This window comes from Pteropus alecto, unplaced genomic scaffold (assembly GCF_000325575.1).
Source record: "Pteropus alecto unplaced genomic scaffold, ASM32557v1 scaffold125, whole genome shotgun sequence".
NCBI lineage: Eukaryota > Metazoa > Chordata > Mammalia > Chiroptera > Pteropodidae > Pteropus > Pteropus alecto.
This window is the reverse complement of record NW_006436888.1, coordinates 7,300-27,706: the sequence shown is the minus strand read 5'-3', so window position 1 is coordinate 27,706 and position 20,407 is coordinate 7,300. Positions and strand designations below refer to the sequence as shown.

General features: G+C 47.0%; 1 protein-coding gene across 1 annotated transcript in view; it reads right to left on the bottom strand.

Moving 5' to 3' along the window:
- EMC1 (ER membrane protein complex subunit 1) overlaps window positions 1-20,407 on the bottom strand; it is a 23,562-nt gene that overhangs the window by 1,574 nt on the left and 1,581 nt on the right. The window contains 22 exon segments of the mRNA XM_025048620.1: window positions 1-2; window positions 5-39; window positions 1,089-1,173; window positions 2,113-2,323; window positions 2,916-3,089; window positions 6,102-6,239; window positions 7,154-7,273; window positions 7,624-7,785; window positions 8,463-8,612; window positions 8,757-8,956; window positions 10,654-10,773; window positions 11,110-11,206; window positions 11,960-12,082; window positions 12,706-12,768; window positions 13,144-13,215; window positions 13,718-13,885; window positions 14,187-14,336; window positions 14,917-15,043; window positions 16,161-16,289; window positions 17,114-17,207; window positions 17,446-17,511; window positions 18,162-18,286. The exon segment at window positions 1-2 is cut by the window's left edge and continues 84 nt beyond it. Coding sequence (XP_024904388.1) covers window positions 1-2; window positions 5-39; window positions 1,089-1,173; window positions 2,113-2,323; window positions 2,916-3,089; window positions 6,102-6,239; window positions 7,154-7,273; window positions 7,624-7,785; window positions 8,463-8,612; window positions 8,757-8,956; window positions 10,654-10,773; window positions 11,110-11,206; window positions 11,960-12,082; window positions 12,706-12,768; window positions 13,144-13,215; window positions 13,718-13,885; window positions 14,187-14,336; window positions 14,917-15,043; window positions 16,161-16,289; window positions 17,114-17,207; window positions 17,446-17,511; window positions 18,162-18,286 — 2,611 coding nt within the window.

Here is a 20,407-nt window from a genome sequence, read left to right as displayed (position 1 = left end):
ATCTGGACATCTGGAGAATACGGTATTAGGTTCTCCTCTCTGTAAAACATCGGCCGGGACCAGCATTCAAAACGCTGTAAGGGGATCCCTCGGCTGCCCCTTCCGAGTCCTGGGAGCTTTCCAGGCCATATATCTAGCCTCAGATCTTCCTTTCGAAGTCTACCTGCTCCGGGTAGTTAAAAATTTAGCAGCTTAATGTTAAGGCTGCAAGAAAGCAAGCTGTGTGGACACCAAAACAGAGATCTGGATTCCTACCTCGTTCTAAAATTAAAAACAAAAACCATACAGTCAGCCAGTACTGCACACCAGGGGAGGCCAGTCAGAACCATTTTAAAACCAAAACATTGAGCCACTAGGCCAACTGCTGCTCTCTAGCCCAGAGTGCCTCTACCTACAGTCCTTGTGAAAACCCTAGTAGCATCCCATGTCTTTTCCACAACTTAAACACCCTTCTCCTGCACCCCCTTCTCCACTCTCACTCTCTCCCCACCTCTAAACCATGCTCCTCTTGCCCATCCTCATGTGCAAAGACAGATCTACTGTCTCCTCATGTTGCCCACAGTTCCTCAGGCCCCTAAGGGAAGAGAATTCGGAATGGAGGTGAGAAAATATGCAGGGATGATGGCTGGAAGGTGACAAGCTATTGACTTCCCCATATGACCCAGCCCCCAGTATGTCCCCAACCTCATTTCCTAGTGTTCCCCACTGGCCTCCGGCCCTCCCTCCAAGTCCCCAGGTGTGCTCTCAGGGCATTCGCACTGGCTGTTCCCACTGCCTGAAAAGTTCTCCCTCAGACATCCACAAGGCTGGCTTCTTACCTCCTTCAGGTCTTTACTCAAAGTCACCGTTTCAGAGGGGCTTTCAAAGGCCACCCTCTCCAAGTTCAACTGCAAACCCTTCCCCCAAGGGTCCTTTCTTTTTTTTCCTTAGGATTTATGAGTACCTAATGATTTATTGTCAGAGTTGCCCACTGCTATATCCCTGGCCCTTAGTACAGCAGAACAGCATGCAGCAGACTGAGGGCCCAACTCAATCAACAGGTGAAGTTCCTTAAGGTTAGAGCCTTCAGCACCTCCGCAGGGTCTCACCTGCTTTGTTCTGTTGGGATCTCAGGACGGCGGGGATCCAGCAAGGCCTTAGGAAGAGAAAGAATTGCTCCGGAAGGAAGCCCAACTGCACAGAAAGAAGTGAAAGGGCTATTCACACTGATCTAATCCCGGATTAGACTAATCACAAAATGTCATTATCACAGAAACTTAAAATGGGGTTTAAAACCAAAAAATGCATCAATGAGACTCCCTTAAATGGCCAAAAATGATAATCCAAATAATAGGCATGGGTCTGAATGAAGGTTCCCACTTTTGAAAATACTGGTTTCCTCACACATCCTGAGATATCAGAAAATAAAGTTCTCAAATCAAGACATGGGTGATGATGACAGAGAAGGGCACAGAAGGCCACTTAGATCTCTTCACCCCTCTCCTTTCCCTCCCTCCAGTACTACCTGCCCCAACCAAGCGTGTCTCCTTCCCATTAGCCAAACAAGCCATGTGCACTGCTGGGGCAGTGAGGGGGCGGGGGGTGGGGGGCAGAGGGCAGAACGGCCTGCTGGTCTCAGGACTGGTGGGGATTCAGCCTGGGAAACTCCTGAGAGGGCTTCCTCCTATCTCAGAATACAATAGCAGCACCAAGTGCCTATCAAAGCTCAGAGTCCCAAACATCTTTGGCAAAATCAACCAGACAGAGCAGCTTATTAGACAACCACTTGGTCCTGAGCTCAGACTAAGGAAGAGACCCTAAACCATGCCAGTTTCTGCAGCGTCAGGACAGGCCACCTGTTAGAAATGATATCAGGGCTCAACTTTCTCAGTAAGGTAAAAATGCAGAACTGAGAAATGAAGCAGTTCATCAGAAATGAGAACTGAGATATGGCATCTTTCATGGACGGCAAGGGCAGACTAAGGAACTTTTTCTGCTGAAATGAAGCCCTCCTCACTAACCTTCCTTTACAGTCAAATGTGGCTCTGCTGGCAGTGCATCCCCAGCTCTGTCCTTCAGTGTGGCTACCTAATGGAACCCGGTCACCCTAGAGACCCTCCCTTGGTCACTCACTAAGCAGATGTCGGCTGGTGATGCCCCGCTCAGTGATGGTGACTTCCATGGCACTGATGGAGGAGGGGAAGATGTAGGATTGCTGGAGGACCTGGGGCAGCTGGGGACGATCCAAGGAGCTGAAGGCGGTGGCGTTGTATTGCTCGGTGCCCTCGTAGAGCTCCAGCGCGGTGAACTCATTGCGCCGGGCCTTGGTATTCCAGTACTGGTACTGCAGACAGAAGAGGGGGCAGCTGGGGCTTAGCTCCTGGTCCAGTTGGACAGGGGAATTTACATGAGAAGGCACCTTTCATTAGCTACTCGCCCAGGCAAGAGAGGACCACCCAGCACCTGGTTTTTTTCCTTGCTAACAAGTTTACTAGCTTTCAGAGTAGTTTTCTCCAGGCTATGTAAAGTTTGCCACAAGCAAAAAAGGATTCTCAAGATTCTTGGAAGTCAGAATAATAGCTGACATTTGAGTGCTTACTTTGTGCCAAGCATTGTTCTAAACTAGACTAAAGGTGACTTACTATCCCTGCTTCACAAAAGATGCAACACAGAGAGCTTAAATAACTAATTCAAGGTCATACAGTTAGGAAATGGAAGGGCTGGGATCAAACCCAGGCAGCCTGATTCCTGAGCCTAACCCCCAACCAGCACTCTATGCTGCCATCCAGGAGTTTTGGATCCTTTGAACACACAAAGCAGCAACTGGTTTCTTGAACAGGAGACAATGAAAGGATTTCAGATGCAGGGAGACCAGCCATACACTTGGGTTATGTCGTGTCCCTGACAGTGACACCAGTTGATCTGCAGCTCCTTACCACCACCCAGTTCTCGGAGTGCACGATGTGGACGGGGCCCCTGGCTTTCCTCTGCACAGAGGAATGGATGATGCGCCCAGTGACGCCGTCCACAAGGAAGATGCCAATGAAGGTGCGCTCATGGTGTACATCTGTGCTCTCTGTGACCACGGCCAGCAAGTTGGGGTTCAGGCTCTGCGGGGGAGAGAAAGGCTCCCTCAGAACCACAATGGCACCTCAATCGCTCCATACTCCACTGTAAGCCCTGGCTGGTGAGGCAGACCCAGAGCTCGGTGGCCTGGCAGAGGAATCGGGTTTTGTGGTCACAAGAGCTTCCTATTCAGAGTTCATCATCACTGCACTTGTTTAGTGTCCGCTGGGTGCCATTCCAGGTACTTTGCCTACATCATTTCACTGAATCCCATAAACTTTGCTAAGTAGCTACTATTACCCACATTTCATAGATGAAATGTCTTAAAGCAGTTAAGCAACTTGCTCAACTCACAGATAAAGCAAATGGTACCTCAAGATACAGTCCAGGTCCGCCCACTCACTGACCTAAGGACATTGCTCCAGCAACGCTACTTCTCTCCACCAGTGGCTCCCTATCACTCAATCAAGGGATGAGTCTCAGTTCTCACCTTAATTGACCTACTGGTACCACGTGAAATGGGATCACTCCCTTCTTGAAACACTTTCTCCACCTGGCATCCAAGACACCAGCTCCCTGGTGTTCCTTCAGCCTTACTGGCCACCACTTCTCAGTCTCTTCTGCAGGTTCCCCCTCACCTCTCAGATCTCGTCTGGGGACTCAGCCAGTCTCATGGCTTTCACACCATCTATGGCTGCTGGCAGTGCCCAACTTGACATGTCCAAACCCAGACTTCTCCCTGAACTTCAGACTTGATTAACAGACTGCCAGCTCATATTTCTTCTTAGATGTCTCATCTCAAACCTGACAAGCCCCAAACTGAATTCCTTCCACCCCTGATAAAATCTGCTCACCCCTCAGGCCTCTCCATACATCAGTGTCTTAGACCTGGAACCTCTGAGTCATCCCTGACTCCTTTCTCTCTCATATAGATACACATCCTATCCATCAACATATCCTATTGGCTCTACCTTCAAAAGTATCCAGAATCAGATACTTCCTCACCTTCTCAGCCAACCCAGTTTAAGCCGCCATCACCTCACCTGGATTACTACAATAGCCTAACTGTCTTCCTGCTCTTCTCCTCAGCCTGTGACAGCCTAATCTCAACACAGCAGGCCACGTGAGCCTCTTAAACCTGTCATTTTTGTCATTTCTCTGCTCAGAACTTCCCAGTGGCTCTTTACCTTACCCAAAATAAAGACTAGAGTGACGGCCTGTGATCTAGCCCTATCACCTCTCTGACCTCAGCAACCTAGACTCTCTTCCTTGCTGACCCTGTTCTAGTCACACTATCCTCCGTACTGTTTCTGGAACATTCAAGCATGCTCTGGCTTTTCTGTCTGGAAAGCTCTTCCCCTAATATCATATGACTCACTTCCTCATTCCAAGTTTCACTGAAATGTCACTTTCTCAATGAGACCCTCCTGAGCCGCACAATTTTCATTGTATCCCCTTCCAATTCCATGCTCATTTTTCTATAGAACTGGTCACCCTCTAATATGCTATTTATTTTCTTTATTAGCCTCTTCCAAATACAATAAAAGCATTATGAGAACAGGAGATATTGTCTATTTTGTTCACTGATGTATCCCAGCGTCTAAAAGACTGCCTGGCATCCAGGTGGTACTCAAAAAAAATTTTTTAACAACTTCATTTCTGTGGTATTCCTTCTCCAAAACCCATAACCACAGTCTAATCATAAGAATATCAGACAAACCAAAATTGAAAGACATTCTACAAAACACCTGACTAGTACTCTTCAAAACTGTCAAGGTCATGACAAATAAGGTTACAACTGAAAAGCTGTCAAAGACCAGAAAAAAAAACAAACAGGCTTGACAACTAATTGCAATGTGGGATCCTGGATTGGATCCTGAGACAGAAAGGACATTGATGGAAAAGCCGGTGGAACGCAGAGAGCAGAGCTGAGTTAATGGTCTTGCACTCGTGTTGGTTTCTTAGTTTAGACAGATGTACCATGGTCGGCTAGAGGAACTAGATGAGGATGTATGGGACTGCAGCTTGTCTGTAAATCTAAAATTAAGCCAAAAAAAATTAAAAAAAACACTAAACTAAAAAATTTGCATAACGAGTATGAATCCAAAAAGCCCTACTCTTAACTACTATTCTTCCAACATATGAAAACACAAGTATTCTGCTAAATTTTACCTCATACAGATAAAATTACATAGTGAATATTTTTTCTAGTACAAGACAAGTCAAAACATACTTTAGAATTTGTACTGTTTTAGTGGTTCTGAACCAGTAAAACTGACTGCAGCCACGTGGGAGACGTCATCAAAAGAGTTCAGGTTGACGGCACTAACGATGTCAACCGTGTGGCAGGCACCATTCTAATCACGTTACATGTTATCATTAATCTTCAAAATAATCCTATGATGTCGTTACTACTATCCTCATTGTATTGGTGAAACAGAAGCCTGAGAAGCCTGAGCAGCTCGCCCACGATGAACAGCTGGCCTGCAGCAGAGCTGGGTCTCGACCAGGACGGTCCAGCCGGAGGCTGCGCGTGGCCTCTGCCGGGGGAAGCCGCTTCTGCATCGAGTGCCTGGGTCGTGATACCCTGTTCTATTGCATCTCCTCCTCGAACTCAGCCTCTGCTGTGCCAGAGGGTGGAATTAGTGTCCATTACCACAGTGACTGCTTTCTCTCATAGGACAGTGCTACAGCCCACTAGTTACCACTCCATCTCCCTCCCTTTACCACTAACTAGAGTGCTGATCACACAGATGGAGTTTCTGATGGACCAACTACAGTTTAATGCCAGAAAGTTCTATCAGTGCTACCACTAATAATACGGCAGCTAACATTTATCGAGAAGTGGCCATAAGCCAGACACTAGGCTAAGCATGAGTGTCTCGTGTGATCATCACCACCACCCTAGGAGGGTGGTGCACTATGCCCATTTCACAGACAATAAATAAGGGCTCAAAGGAATTAAATGACTCGCTGAAGGTCATGTATCTACCAAATCCTAGAACTAGAACTTAAACCCTTGATTTTCTGCTCTACGCCAGACTGCAGTGCTGTACCTTATAGAGCACGCTGCGGTCCCCCATCACACGGCCCTGGGAATGAACGTGCTCGCTACTGCGCTTCCCCTTCACCTTGACAATACGCTGTACTTCCGGAGGAATGGTCAGCTCCCAGCTCAGTTCAGTGGTGAGATCCTAGAGCAAGGGCAAAACAGCCAGCTGGTAATCAGAAGGGTACACCTAGACCAGAGACAGCTGCAGCCAGACACATCCTACAGTTCATTATCTGGGGCCTCTGTGCTGTAAAAAAACAGATTAGAGCTCCCAGAAAAACAGCACCAAAGATCCAGTTTGTGAAGAAGTTTTGGAACTCTCAATTTGATTAAGAAAAATACAGCGAGAAAGCAGAGGACTATTCAATAGTACCCCATTGTTTATCTGAGTAGGAAATATCCACATTCCTGTACACTGGGCCAGCCATGATTTACTGAGCTGTGTCCGAGCTCTGCACCTCTATGCTACAGCACCTCTCCAAAGGCCCTATGGGACAGGACGGAAGGGCTGTCTGGTGAGTACACGCCACAAATTACTCCTCTATGCAGCCCAGGAGCTTGTGAACCTCCGAGCTGGACTTCAGAGCCAGTGTGCATCACTATTTGCAAGAGTTGGACTCAAGTGTGTCAGGATCACAGCAAATTGATCCCATTTCCAGAAATAAAATTCAAAGCATACACTCTATCAAGAGTGGGTTAATAATGTTATCTTTGTATAGAAAGTACTATTACTCAACCCCCAACCCCACCTGCCACCCTCCTCAAAATAGAGAAAAATGATCCTTCTCTCTACTATGGAAAAGAAATGTAAAATGATAGCTCCATGGAAGCAGAGACTCTGTCTATCGTTCACTGCTCTTTTCAGAGCATCTAGAACCATGCCTGCCGAGTAGAAGCTGCTCAGTAAATATGAAAATGATTTTGAATCAGGTATCAGGACTCTGCTGATCTAAATTTACAACAGAATAAATAGTAAAATTCACTTCTTAGCCAAATCGCCAGGAAACACCCACATCCCTCCTGCAAAGGGTCCTGCCAGGATGCCCTCTTCCTTACCTTTCGAAGTCGATATCCACACAGCCGTCCCTGTTCTGCATCCACCAGATAGAAGAAGATGGAAGGGGCCAGCTCATGTAGCTGTCGCAAGACATTCCGGGTGGCTGGGAATGCTGTGACCTTGAAAACCCCAGAAAGTCCAAGAAAATAGTTAAAGGAAAAGGTCAGGAATGTCTAAGCAGTTTCTCAATACTTATTACTACTTCCCATCAAAGAGAGCCTAAGAATAAAACAGCAAATCTTAGGAGAACTGAAGTCTACTGAACTCGGTTAGGGCTTAGATTTAGTTCTGTTAAGACTAAGTTTTCGCAAGTGCAGAAAAAGTAATCGAGTCACTCAGAGATGCCCTTCAAGCTCAAATGTGCGCTGTGAACAGCTCCCATCTCTGGTACACTGACTGCTGTCTGACCACCCCGCCCCTACGCCCAACTCCACCTGAATGTTCTCCAGCCACTCTGAAGATGTCATACCTTGTACTCATCATCTATCAACAGCAGCACCTTGGCATAGTCTTGATCCATGATGGGGAGAAGCAAAGACTGCAAGATGGGGCGCTTCAGCACTGGGGGAGCCACCTGACTCCACTTCCCAAAAATGGGATTGAAGACATAGAGAGAACTCATTCCTGTCTCCTGAAATAGGCAGTCAAACTGTCAGCCTCAACCAACATGAAAAGAATGCAAATCCCAGGGGTAAATCTGGAAAGCTGGGATTCAGTTCAACTGTGCCAGACTCCTTAGTCTTTGCCCTCTTTGTGGAAAACAGTCTTGGCTGAAGGAGAATGGTCCCTGAGGCTAATGTGTCAAACAGAAAACAGTCCAACTTCCTCTTGACCCCAAAGCTAATCAAGAACTGGACATGCTGAGGAAGAAATAAAACAGTCAAGAACCAATTCAGCAACCCCAAGGCAGCCATTCTAGCAGAATGTCTCCAAACCCCCTTACTAACAACACAAGAACGAACCCACAAAAATACATCTAATTCTGGGAATCAGAGATATAAAGAGCTCTGTGTCCTGCTCTCCCTCATCTAGAGATGAGAAAATAGCCGCTCAGCTACTAACAGCTGCCTACGTTTGGGAAGACAGCGAGCTGGCTTACTACAGATCTGGTAAAGTCACATCCACTTGCCAGTCAATTCCACATCAGTCCTGGATGGTTCCTCCACTCAGGCAAAAACTGGAAGAACCAGCTCTAGCCCCTGAGTACCCATCTTTAACTCTTTAAGAGTTCCAAAGGCTGAGAATAAATTTAAGTTATGAAACACCAAAAAGCCACACCACTTTGGCTAGAATCCGAGGTGGCCTCACCTTGTCCTTTACCAGCAGGGTGCACTGTGGGGGGTGGGGGAAGTGAGCAGTAGTTCTCTGCACCATCAGTTTAAAGGCGGAGTCTGGCTTGACATTGGGGAGATACTGTTTCCACAGGATGGTGCCAGAGCTGCTCTCAATGCCAAAAAGCTGCAAGATAAACAAGCAACTGGCTCACTACTAGAAAGACAAACCGAAAAACTGATTCCATCCGTGAAGATTAGAACTGGCACTCACCCCTGCCACTCCTGGAGTCTGAGAAAGTTTGGTACCTGGGGCTGAACCCCCTCTCACCTTGCCTGAGGCTGTCACCATCACCATCATCTTCTGGAGGTTGAATTCATCTCTGGCCAGGTTATCAATGTTGATCTCGTTCTTAATCTGACTTCGGGGCTTTCGAGCATCGTAAAACATTTTCCAGAGGTGGGAACTCCACGCCTGCAGCAGGATGAGCTGGGACGAGAGGCGTTTCAGGAACATCCCCAGCAAGCCGTCTGGTATCAAGGAAAAGGCAATGCAGTTGAGGCTCCCTCCCCATCAGACTAGGTGTGTCCGGCTAGCGGGTACTTACTTTTCTTAGTGAGGGGTCGCTCCCCCTCCTGTCATCCACACGCCAGGTGGTGCGCCCAAGGGGCAGTCCTGTGTCTGATGCCAATAGTCTCACAGACAGGTACAACCATGCAGGAACTTCCGAAACCTACCTGGCTCTTAGTACTTCCCCTGCCTGGAATCTTGGAATAGGAGACTAAACGGTGAGAGATCAGCCATGCAGGATGCAGTCATGCTGTAAATGTCTCCACCACAGCCCCACATCCAGAAGAGCCAGAGGAAGGCTTCTGGGTGCCATGACAAAACCAGAAGAGGAAGGGGTGTGGGGTGCAGGGGTGCAGGTGTGTGTGTATTGTGACTGGGTACTTTCATTTCCCACTGCTTCATTCCTACTCTATCAACTGTTTTGTTGTTGTTGTTGTTGTTGTTTTGTTTTTTTCCTCCTTTCTTTCTTTTACTTAACACTAAACTGGTGCGTCCGCATGCGGGGCTCCACCACCCGACTGAACTCGGTGCGACGAACTGGCCAGTTTGGCATGGCCCTTATCGTGCACTGTACCCCTGAATCCGTCAATGAGGCCACCACCCTCAAATCTCCTCTATAGAAGGATCTGGTCCCCGAAATAAGGTAGCACAGTAAAGACCACGGCCTCCGGAGTCTGGCAAACCTGGATTAAAATCTCAGCTCCACTGCTTACTAGTTGAGTGACCCTGAGAAATGTACTTGACCTTTGGCCTCAGGTTCCTCATCTATAAAATGGCATGTAACCCACTGACTGGGCTGTTACAAGATGAAACCACATGATATATATGTACAGGGCCTCGCAGAGTGCAGGGCACACAGTAAAGGAGGAGTGCCTTTGCTTAGCCTATTTTCCATCAACCTCAGGTCAAGGAAGAGACGTGAGAGGCAAACAGAACAAGTCACAGCCATAGCAGTCCACACACACAGTACAGACCTTGCCGATCCAAGTCAGGGAAAACAAAGACTTAACTGAAAAGCTAGTCATGTGGTAGGCAATGAGCAACAAGGCAGCAGGAAGCAGATTTTACCTTGAATCGCTGGATCCAGGCAGCAAAAATAAATAGTAAAGTCAAATTAATCCTCGGCTTAAGAAAATCAGCAATGCCTAGCAGGGTGCCTGGCCCAGAGCAGGCCTTCCATAAATATCTGTTGGCTAGTTAGATGAATGGATGGAAGGGAGAGAGGCTGGAGGCAGGAGTGAATCAGAGTAGAGGAAACCAAGCCCCTCCCGGGGGCTGAGACTGTGGCTAGTCCCAGGCATGTTTCCCTAGAAAAGTTTGGCTGTTGCTTTAGGGACAATAGGTGTGTAGTGCCTGACGTGGTGCTTGATAAATTTCAAGTACTCAAGACAATATCACTATCTATATTAAAATATTTTTTTTCTCAGGACCTTTCTTTAGAGTGACCCAAAGATCACTTCTTTCAGAGAAAAGAATGCTTTCATAAACCGTATGGTCCAAAAGCTCCGAAAATTGCTCACAGAACTAGTTCAAAACAGACTGGCAATATGGCTGCACCCAGGAAGCTCGGACTGCCATCAGATAGCATCGCCTGTGTGTCCCATTCCCAGAGCGCCCCCTCCACCAACTCTGCTGTCCCAACCCCTTCGGTTCATACCTGCCTTCTTGCCAAATTCTCCTTCCAGCTCAGCCTGCGCCCCGGTCAGGGGGAGGTCCACCATCTCCAGGCACAGCACCTCTGCCAGAGACTCCTCGCGGCTCCACAGCACCACCTTCCCTGCTACAGAAGCCATGGTCACAGAGCTAGGCCTGCCTCCCTCACCTCCCACAGAGATTCATCATGGTGGCTCAGGGAGCCCTGCAGCTCTTGCGTCAAAGAGAGAAATGGCAGAGCAAGGGGCTGGATTCAACAGGTCAACTGAAAAAAGGTTCTATAAACCACCATGGATTGCTAAAGAATTATTCAAAAGCAAGTGACGTATATTCTTGATATGATATCGAGGGCACACTCCACTTGAATCTTTCCCAGAAGCCTGTCCATAGCCCCAAGTAAAGAGTCTGACTGGAACTCATGGGCAGGCCTGAAAAAATGGGGTGAATGAGGTCCACTCACCCAGCTGCTGCAGGAAAAGTAGCAGATGGTCCTCTGTCTGTACCAAGGCCCGGTAGCCCACTGAGTCGTCCTTCTTCAAGAACACCTGAATGTACAGCTGTAAGCCAGAGTCAAGACCACTGCAGTCAGTGAGAGTTCAAATGCCTCTTAGAGCCCCGGATCCCAAGATTCAAAGCATCAGGAGTGGCTAGAGATCCAGGTCACAGCATTACTTGAAGTCTAGACAATACAGATATTACCTAGATTCCAATAAAATAATATAGATTATTAGGAGCCAACTCAATGGTGCCAGACCTCTCCACGGAGGAACTTGAATATTTCTCGGATGCCATGTCATTCACCACGCATCAATCACACCCCACAAAGCAAGCAGGAGGGAAGATTAAACTTCCCATTTTAGAAATAAAGCCACAGCCCAGACAGGCTGAGGAACATAACTAATTATGCACAAAGGCAATGCTGGGCAGCGACTAAGAGTGCAGACTGTGGGGGTAGCGGCCTCTTACTAGCTCTGTGACTCTGGACAGGGTTCTGCATCTCACCAGACGGTGTCCTCGTTTACAAATGAGGGCAGCAATAACCACCTCACGAAACCGTCAAAAGGGTTAACTTAATCAGTGCATAAGTGAAAGCTCAGCACAGTGCCTGGCACGGTGACAACTTGGCACAAATGGTAACTGCTTTCCTATTATTCACAGGAATATGACAAGTCAGTGGCTCAGAAAGAACTAGAACTCATGTCCTGAGAGCCCTAACCCAGGACCCATGGCTGTAATCTGGCCCTAAGGAAAGGGAGCCCCATGCTGAAAAGCCCACAGGATGGAGCCTGAGGACAAAGGTCTCCACTCACCCGCTCTGGCCGAGTGCCATTTTGTTCCAGGCTAAAGGTGATCGTGGTGTCGAGCAGCCGCCGACCTGTCTCCACTAAGTAGAGGTTAATGATGTAGGTCTGGTTGAAGCAAGCCAGCAAGTCCTAGGGATACAGACAGCGTGGGTCAGCTAGAGGGATCCCCCAAAGCAAAGTCCCCCAAAGGAAGTCCAAGAACTGGAAGGACTTCAGACCCAGGCCTGAAAAGGAAATATATGCAAAGAAAAATAAGAGAGAAGAGAAAGCTAAATCCTAAAGCAGAAATAAGATGCCTGAACAAAAAAATAAAATTACGGCCACTCTGCTTGTTTCAGAGGAAACCAGTACAGCATAGCAGAGAATTCCCAAAAAGCCGGGAAACCACAACCCCTTGGAAAAGCTTAGGAGAGAAAAGCTACGGCAGATGCCTGAGCCTCCAGCTGAGGTCTCACGCTCCGCCTCAGTGCGACTGCGCAGATTACCACCCAAGATCCCACCAGGATCCCAAAAGAAATGAGGAAACTGAGACCCAGAGGAAAAAGTAGTTAATAACAGATTCTAGAGAGTCTACTTCCTAATCCCCCTCATGTAAAGAGGATCAAGAGAAATATCATTTGCAAAACTTAGGAAACCCCATTGGAGGCTGGAAACTCTAGGAGACTTGCTGATAACCTAAGCTGCTCCCCCAGCTATACTGGGTGACCTCCTGTGTCTCTAAGTCTGACACACTTCCCAATGCCACACCCTACCTGTGGACTAGACTTCTCCGAAAGGCTCCCCACTGACCCATCTTCGGAATTGCTAGGTTTCTGCTAGGGAAAAGAGAAGACAGAAGAAAAAAATTGAGCCAAAGTGTCACTTCTCAGTCACCAAAATGAAGCTTTCACTTCTGCGTCTTCTCTGCACTTGGGAGAAGGCACAGCTCATTTCCCATTCCTGCCCACAAAGCCTGTGCAACCTGTAATGGTCCCAGATAAAAGTGAGGTCGTCATATAAGGGTCCCACTCCTGGAGACCAATGGGGTGTGCAGAAAGCTCTATAGATGAAGCGACAACTTATTTCTCAACAGCCTCCTGCTCCCTGGGTTCAAAGTGACCAGGAGATTATGCCCACTTTTGGTTCCCAGGGCTCCTGGCAGACATGAGGAAGGAAACCCCCAAATGCTGACTCTTAATCTCAACACTCACCACTTCGTTCCGACAGGTCATGACTGCGGCCACTGTCTTCTCCCCAGTGGTGGCAAAGCTCACTAGGGCAGTCTGGGGAAAAAAGCAGGGTGCAGTTCCTAAATGGGGCCTCTATTAGCCAACAGCCTTCCACAGGGTCACTTCTATAGGGAGGCCCCTTAGCTTTGGAGTTGAGAGTGCTCCCAACTTCAGAGCATAATAGCCAGGCCACGTGAGAGCAGAGGAAGGCCCCAGCTGCATCCAAAACTGAAAACTGGCCTTTCCCCTGCCTCCAACACAGATGCAAGTCAATCCTCAATCCCACACCGCTCTTAGCATCCATCGGAATCTCTAATTAACGTCCTCACTCCTCTAGACTCAGAGGAAGGTGCCAGTTTTACTCTAAAGATCCTTTTTAACTCTCAGAAGAAAAAGTATCCCATTTCTGCTCTAAGGCTAACCCCTTTTAAGCCACTTATGAAAAGATATCTTCTATCTTGAGCAAATGTCTCCAGCTTCTAAGGCAGGGAATTCTAGCATCCATGTCTTAGCTAGATCCTCCCGAATCCTAGCAAACCATGCTGTCTAAAGTTACCTGTGGGAAGTTTTTGAGCAGACTCAGGACCCCATTATGGTAGTGCAGAAGAGCATAGTGGCTTGGGGACAACTGCAGGAAGAACTGAGCACGAGACGGATCCACTGGGTGGGGCTGTGTGGGCAGGACCTGGGGTTGGAATCCACTTGCAAATTCTAAGTCGAGAGACTGGGAGGCAAGGAGGAGGAGGATTAGGGCTAGAAGCCGAGAAGTCAGTTTTCCATCCCAGGCTTGCATCCTCTGCCCCACTTTGCCAGTGAAGTAACTAGGCCAAGGCACATGGCCTCTAGAAGCTCCAATTCAGATTCTCTAAAGAGGATAGTGGCTCGCTTCCCCTTTCGCCAGGTCAACCAGAGACCTGATCTCCGAATAGCTGCCAAGGCCCAGGATGGAAGCGGTGACACTGGGGGGACTTTTCTAAACAGCAAAGGCATGCCTTGAGCCAAGGGAAACAGCACTAGCCTCTCACCTGCAGTGGGATGTGCCTCAACTCCCATTCCGTCTCCAGGGCCAAAGTCTGGAGGGACCGTGAGCTTGGGTCAGGGCACACTAGGACAGCCTCATCCACCACACCGCAGGCTCCAGTGAGACTCTGCAGCCAGGGAGTCGAAACCCTGACCTACATGAAAGACATCATAACGGGAGGCCCATGAGAATTTTTACACTTTCCCTCTCAGCTCGTCAGCAGTCACCGCCACATTCCACTGGGCGGGTGGGGGGGTGGGAGTGAGGGGCTAAGCACAAGGTTCTTCATGGCCAGTCCCAAAGAGCTCTTCCTATCCCCCCAGCCTTCTGAAAGCTCCAAAGATATAGGAAAATCATGATTTTCTTTCTGGTTACTGGAAAATATATACCAGGTCATTGTAAATACCGTACTTCAGATAAGCATTTCCCTACTGTATCTGTCATATGTGGTTTCTCTACCATTATTTTATACTATCATCTTGCAAGATACTCACAGGTAACAAATAGACCTTTGCAAGTTCTTTAGCCACCCCAGGAGAATACCATGCATGAATGCAAGGGCTTTATATAAATACTTGATGAGGAAAAGGTAGCCTCCAAGTAACCAGGATCAGAGACCTTAAATGGCTTTTGCATCTGCCTAGCCCAGCTCCCTGGTCCCCAGTGCAAAGAAGGGCTCTATCTATTCCCCTCCTCAATTCACAAGATTCCTCCAGGCAGATGCCTGACCATACCTGCTGCATGATCTCTCCATCTTCCACATTAAACTTGACAATGTTCACATGGCTGAAGGGAACAACACCGAGGGCCCACACGACCCCAGAGCCATAGGAATACACCATCTGGTAATGGATGCTGTCACTAAGGGACAGCAGAAAAAGCAGGGAGCGACAGTTTTAGCCGTAGGACAGAACCATCCTCAGGGGTCAGCGAAAACTAGGCTGCCATATCCTTAGCCAGATGTCATAAACTAGCAGTCCCCAAATAGGTTTTGTTTGGCTCACACGGTTGTTGGGGTTTTTTTAATTTTATTTTAATTAGTTGCTCACATTTAGAACTGAGATTTAACGTGTGAAAATCAAATTTCTAGCTTTTCTTAAAAGGTAAGATGTGGCAACACTAGGCCTACCTACGTAGAGGTCCCCAACCCCCGAGCCGCAGACTGGTACCAGTTCGTGGCCTGTTAGGAACAGGGTCAGACAGCAGGAGATGAGCAGCAGGCAAGCAAGCAGAGCTTCATCTGTTCTTACAGCTGATCCCCAGCGCTAGCATCCCCACCTCAGCTCCATTTCAGATCATCAGGCCTTAGACTCTCATAGGAGCACCAGTCCCTGGTGTCATAAAGGTTGGAGACCATGGCTATAGGGCACCTATCGCCTGAGTAAGGCTGCCCCCTTGAGGTAAGCCAGGCACACTACAGCTCCCAAGAATTCCCACTGACCTGCTTGCTCCTGGATGCTATGCACTTGGCCCCGTAGGAATCTGAGTTTTGGGTTCCTGCCTTAAAATTTGAAAATGGCCACGGGTGGTCTAAGCAGATCCCTTCCTTTCCTCCCTCCCTCTTGTTCCTTCCTAGCTTCAATGCTTCCCACCACCAGGACCTCTCAAGCCACCTCAAACCTTCTTAAGTTCCTACCCTGGGCCTTCCTGAGCTTTTCTAATTCTTAATATGAAAGCCTCAGTCTGACTTGAAGCAGATGTCAAAAGGTGTGAAGCAGTATGACCATGAGCAAGTGAGCCACTCCCCTTGCTTGACTGGCTCCCATGCCAAGTTTAAGAGTTTTCTCTCCAATGCAAAGGAAACTCCAGAGGTAGCACAGGACTTGAGTTCAGGCCTACATCTAGCAAGCCCAACACACTACACTTGATGCCAACATAAGGTAAGCCTGGTCCTAAGCAATGCTTCAATCCTAAAGGAGAAAGAGGCTTGCAGAGAGCAGAACCAGGTAGCTGTCACCTGGTGAGAAGGCAGCTTTACCTTTCTGGAAGATGTTCTACCCACTTTAGGTGCCCACTGGAGAGGTGATGGAGGGCAAGGGTGGTCTTCTTCAGGACCGCAATGTACCTCACTGACTCCTGCAGGCCTACCAGCCCAAGTGCCTGGAAACTGAGCACAGAAACAGGGGTGAACACTGCCCATCGCCTCCAGAGCCCCAGGCTAGAGGAGACAACTTGGAACATATTGCCACTGTAGCCTAGCAAGGAAGAAAACAGGCTTTGGCATCAAACACATTTGGATCCTAAGCCTGCCTCTGTGTTTGGTTAGCTAACCTGAGAGACTGCACTTTCAACCACTGGGCAGTACAGCTTCCCTGACAACCCCTGAATTTCCTAAGGGTTGGTCTCTCCTTCCCCTGGGATTCATAGCAGCCATGCCAACCCTCTACCATGCCACCCATCAGAAGTACTGTCAACACTGGGCTACATGCCTGCCTCCCACAACCAACAATGAGTTCCTTGATGACAGAAACTGTCTCACAGTCACATGTGTATTACCACCGCCTAGGGGCTTCCCAAGTGTTACTGAATGAGTGTCAGGTATACAAGTTAATGCGGATGACAGTATCATTTAAACAACTTCAGCAAAGATATAATAGTAGCTCAAACATCACAAGTTTTATATTATGTTCTTTTATCTAGGACACTGCAAAGCTCTCAAGTCATCGTAAGATTAGGAAAAGCAGTCAAGTATGAGAATAAATACTGCACCTAGCTGACAGCTCTGCATCTAAAAGGTGTTCAATAAATGCTGGCTGAGTAAACACACATGTTCCATGACCTCAAGAATAAAAACGGGGTGTTTGAGGCTCTTTTGCTCTGTAGCAGTCCCTGGGGAAAAACCCAAAAGGCCAAAAGGTGCTGTCCATGAAGACCAGTGTTCCAGCAAAGCCTTGAACCAGCCAAGATGAAGTACAGCTTCTTCCCCTCTACCTGCCACTGTCCAAGGTAATCTCCCAGTTTAGGCCCCCGATGTTAGTCTCCCAGGAACGCATGATCCGACCTCCATTGGACACAGTGATTGCATCTGGAAAAGAAAAGAACACAGTGACGTCATCTCCCAAACTGGTGCTCTGCAGCCTCCTAGGGCCTGTGAGCAGTTGCCTCACTTCTGATGTATGAATGCAAGTAGGGACTATTTGCATACCTGTTCTTTCCTGTTGGGAACACCCCTTCTCCATTCCCTACCAGACCCTGTAGACGGAACCAAGGAACGGGAAGAGGGAGCCAACACCATGATAGAGACAAAGCAGGACTCTGCTTACCTTGTCCATACAGTAGCATGGCATCCACAGCCCCTTCTGCCGTGCCCTTGTCAACATGGCGCCACACTGAGAGACAACGAGAGTTGGACGTTACTATGAACTGAACACAGATATCCAAGAAAATGGGTAGGAGAGAACTGAAGAGGTCTTGGTTTGCACAGCAGTATCCAATTTTTATGTCAAGAGAAGGAAGGATTACAGGTTACTGACGATGATCCACTCCCAGTCGCTGGGAAATGAGGGGACGAGGGGTTGCGAGGAGCTGCTACTATCCCAATGCGGTCTCTGGGTTTCCCATCCCCACTTCCACCCAGCCAAACACATAAATGAGCAATGACAAAATTAACAAAGTCCATATGAGTCACAAGAAAAATAGAGATTATAAATCACCTATCCAAGTAATTTGGGGATGGGGTGGCAAATCCAAACCTTTAGTGCAAAACAGAATAACGTGGTTTTTTGGCAGCAATATCTTATTTAAGAACACTCAAGACTTGGGCTGAGGGAATAAACTACAAAGGCCAGTTATAGAAATACATTAAATGACAAGACAGAAAAAGAGAATTGCTGGAATCCAGCAAGAGATGCCTCTTTTGGCTGACTTTTCCCTAATTTGGGAACCAACCAGGCATACTTCACAAGCCTCAGGCCATTCTGGATTCACTGTGGTCAGCCATTCCATCCCGAGCTAACTGGCGTACATAAAATTCACTCACAGATCTCTCCAGTCCGAGAATTTAATGCTGCAATCACATTCTTCTCTGTGGCCACAACCAACTTCTTGGATCCAGGGGAAAACTCCAAGGAGGCAAACTTGAGCTTCCCAACATACTGCTGTCTCCTGAAGAAAAGAGTACAGTGAAATGTAAGGGACCAAAACCATCACTGCACAAAATGCTTTGGAAAAAGACAACTGCACAAATACACAAAGTTATCACCATCATACCTATCTTAGAATGTAAGAGAAATATCTGTTAACAAGGAGATCTGACCAAAAGCAAGATTTCTATCCAAAGTAGTCAGAAGCAAAGGGAATACGAGAAAGACTATACCTAAAAGAGGAGAAATACAAGTCTTCCTTCCATATACAAGCATGTATTTATCTCAATTGACATCCAAAACAACTCCTGGCCTAAATTCCACTAGAACAAACATCACAGTCCTCTCTGCATTCATTGATAGTGGGACTAGGCACTCATATTACACACAAGGGAAGAAATACAAACCCTGTTGTCCATAAGCACACAGTCCAACTTTCCCTTCTATTTTCATTGACCTCTGGAGAAAAAAAAATTATGCAACAAAACTCCACGGACTAGGTCAGGCCTTTGTTCTCTACAACCTTTTCTAGCCCACACTATGTTCAGGATCCATTTGACCCATTACTCATGCTTTCCTTAGAATATATCCTAGCACTTCAGCACTCTTGCTGAAGCACAAAGAGAATATAATTAGCTTCACGTGGCAGACTACCAAGTACATAAGAGGTGCTTGCACATTGCTGCTAATGAAGTAGTGCATTCTTTAGCAAAGAAAACAAACATACATGATATTTACATTCAGTTTCTCTTGTCATGATGTTGTTTGGTCCAATTTTCTTTTTAATGAAGAAACTAAGCTGGTAGTAAAGATACGCTCATATAACAATTGACAGTGTCTACCTATAGTTCCAATTATTTTTTTCTCACTGTATCCTGTGAACACTGTATGACGTACATAGGACAAATATTACTCCCATTTTATAGGTAAGTAAACCAAAGTCCATTGAAGTCAACTAATTACTGTCAGAACTAGAAGGCAAAACTAAGACCTTCTGACTCTAGATCTCATGCTTTTAAAATACTGTCATCTTTTATCTGAACTATAAAAGTAATGCCTGCTCACTGCAGAATATGTGAAAAATACATAAAAGTATTGAAAAAATCAAAAATGCCTAAAATATCACCACCATAAACTTTTCAATCTTTTGGTGTATTTTCTCTGGTTTTCAATTTGTAAACTGTATATACCTAAAATTTTGCTAAATTAGAATCATACCGTCTATTCTGTACGTGTACTACATACATATTAGACCGTGAGCATTTGCCCCCATCATTAAAAATGTAACTTATGTTGCACTGTCACACCATTTTATATCACACACATATACAACAGTTCCTCGAATGGTGTTGTTTCTTTATAATGATTTGCCGTAAGGACTTAACTCTTATTTATATCAATGAACTAATGGTAAAATTGGTTTTGGTGTATGCCATTTCATTTAAAGTCACAGAATCTATTGATGACGTTAAGTGAGGACTTACTGCCTATCTGCCCCATGAGCTCCTTCACATCTGTGTATCCATGGCACCTAGAACATTGATCTATATAGGCACTCGACAAATATGTGAAGTAATTGCCTGATACAGAGAAGACTTCACAGAGGAGGTATCTGAGCTGGGCTCTGAAGGATAAAACGTTCCCTGAGTAGTAATAATAATGGGTAACACTTATTGATTGCACTCAATGAGCCAGGCATTGTGCAAATTTAAGGAATTAAGGGACTAATGTTAGTAAATCATTTCACAGATAAACCATGGCATAGAGTGGTTAAGTCATTTTCCCAAGAACACACAACTCTTAAGTGAAAAAATTGAGATTCAACCAAAAGCAAGTCAATTCCAAGGCCTTAAGTAAGAAGGTGGGGGAATGGGGGGGTGGGGGTAAGTGAGTGAGCGACACCTCCATGAATGGCACCTCCTGGCCGACGTGAAACATGAGCGGCTCGGTTCTGAGCCCAGAGCCGGGCTGGTCTGGAAAGAAGGGGAAAGAGGACTCCGTTTAGGACATATAATAACACCCAAGGCCCTGTTAACATGGTCAAGAGACGCCAATTCGAAAAGGAATGACAGTTCACTGAGGGCTGTCGACCTCTGACACGCAGTGGATCAGAAACCTGCCAGTCACAGAAATGAGACCGGAC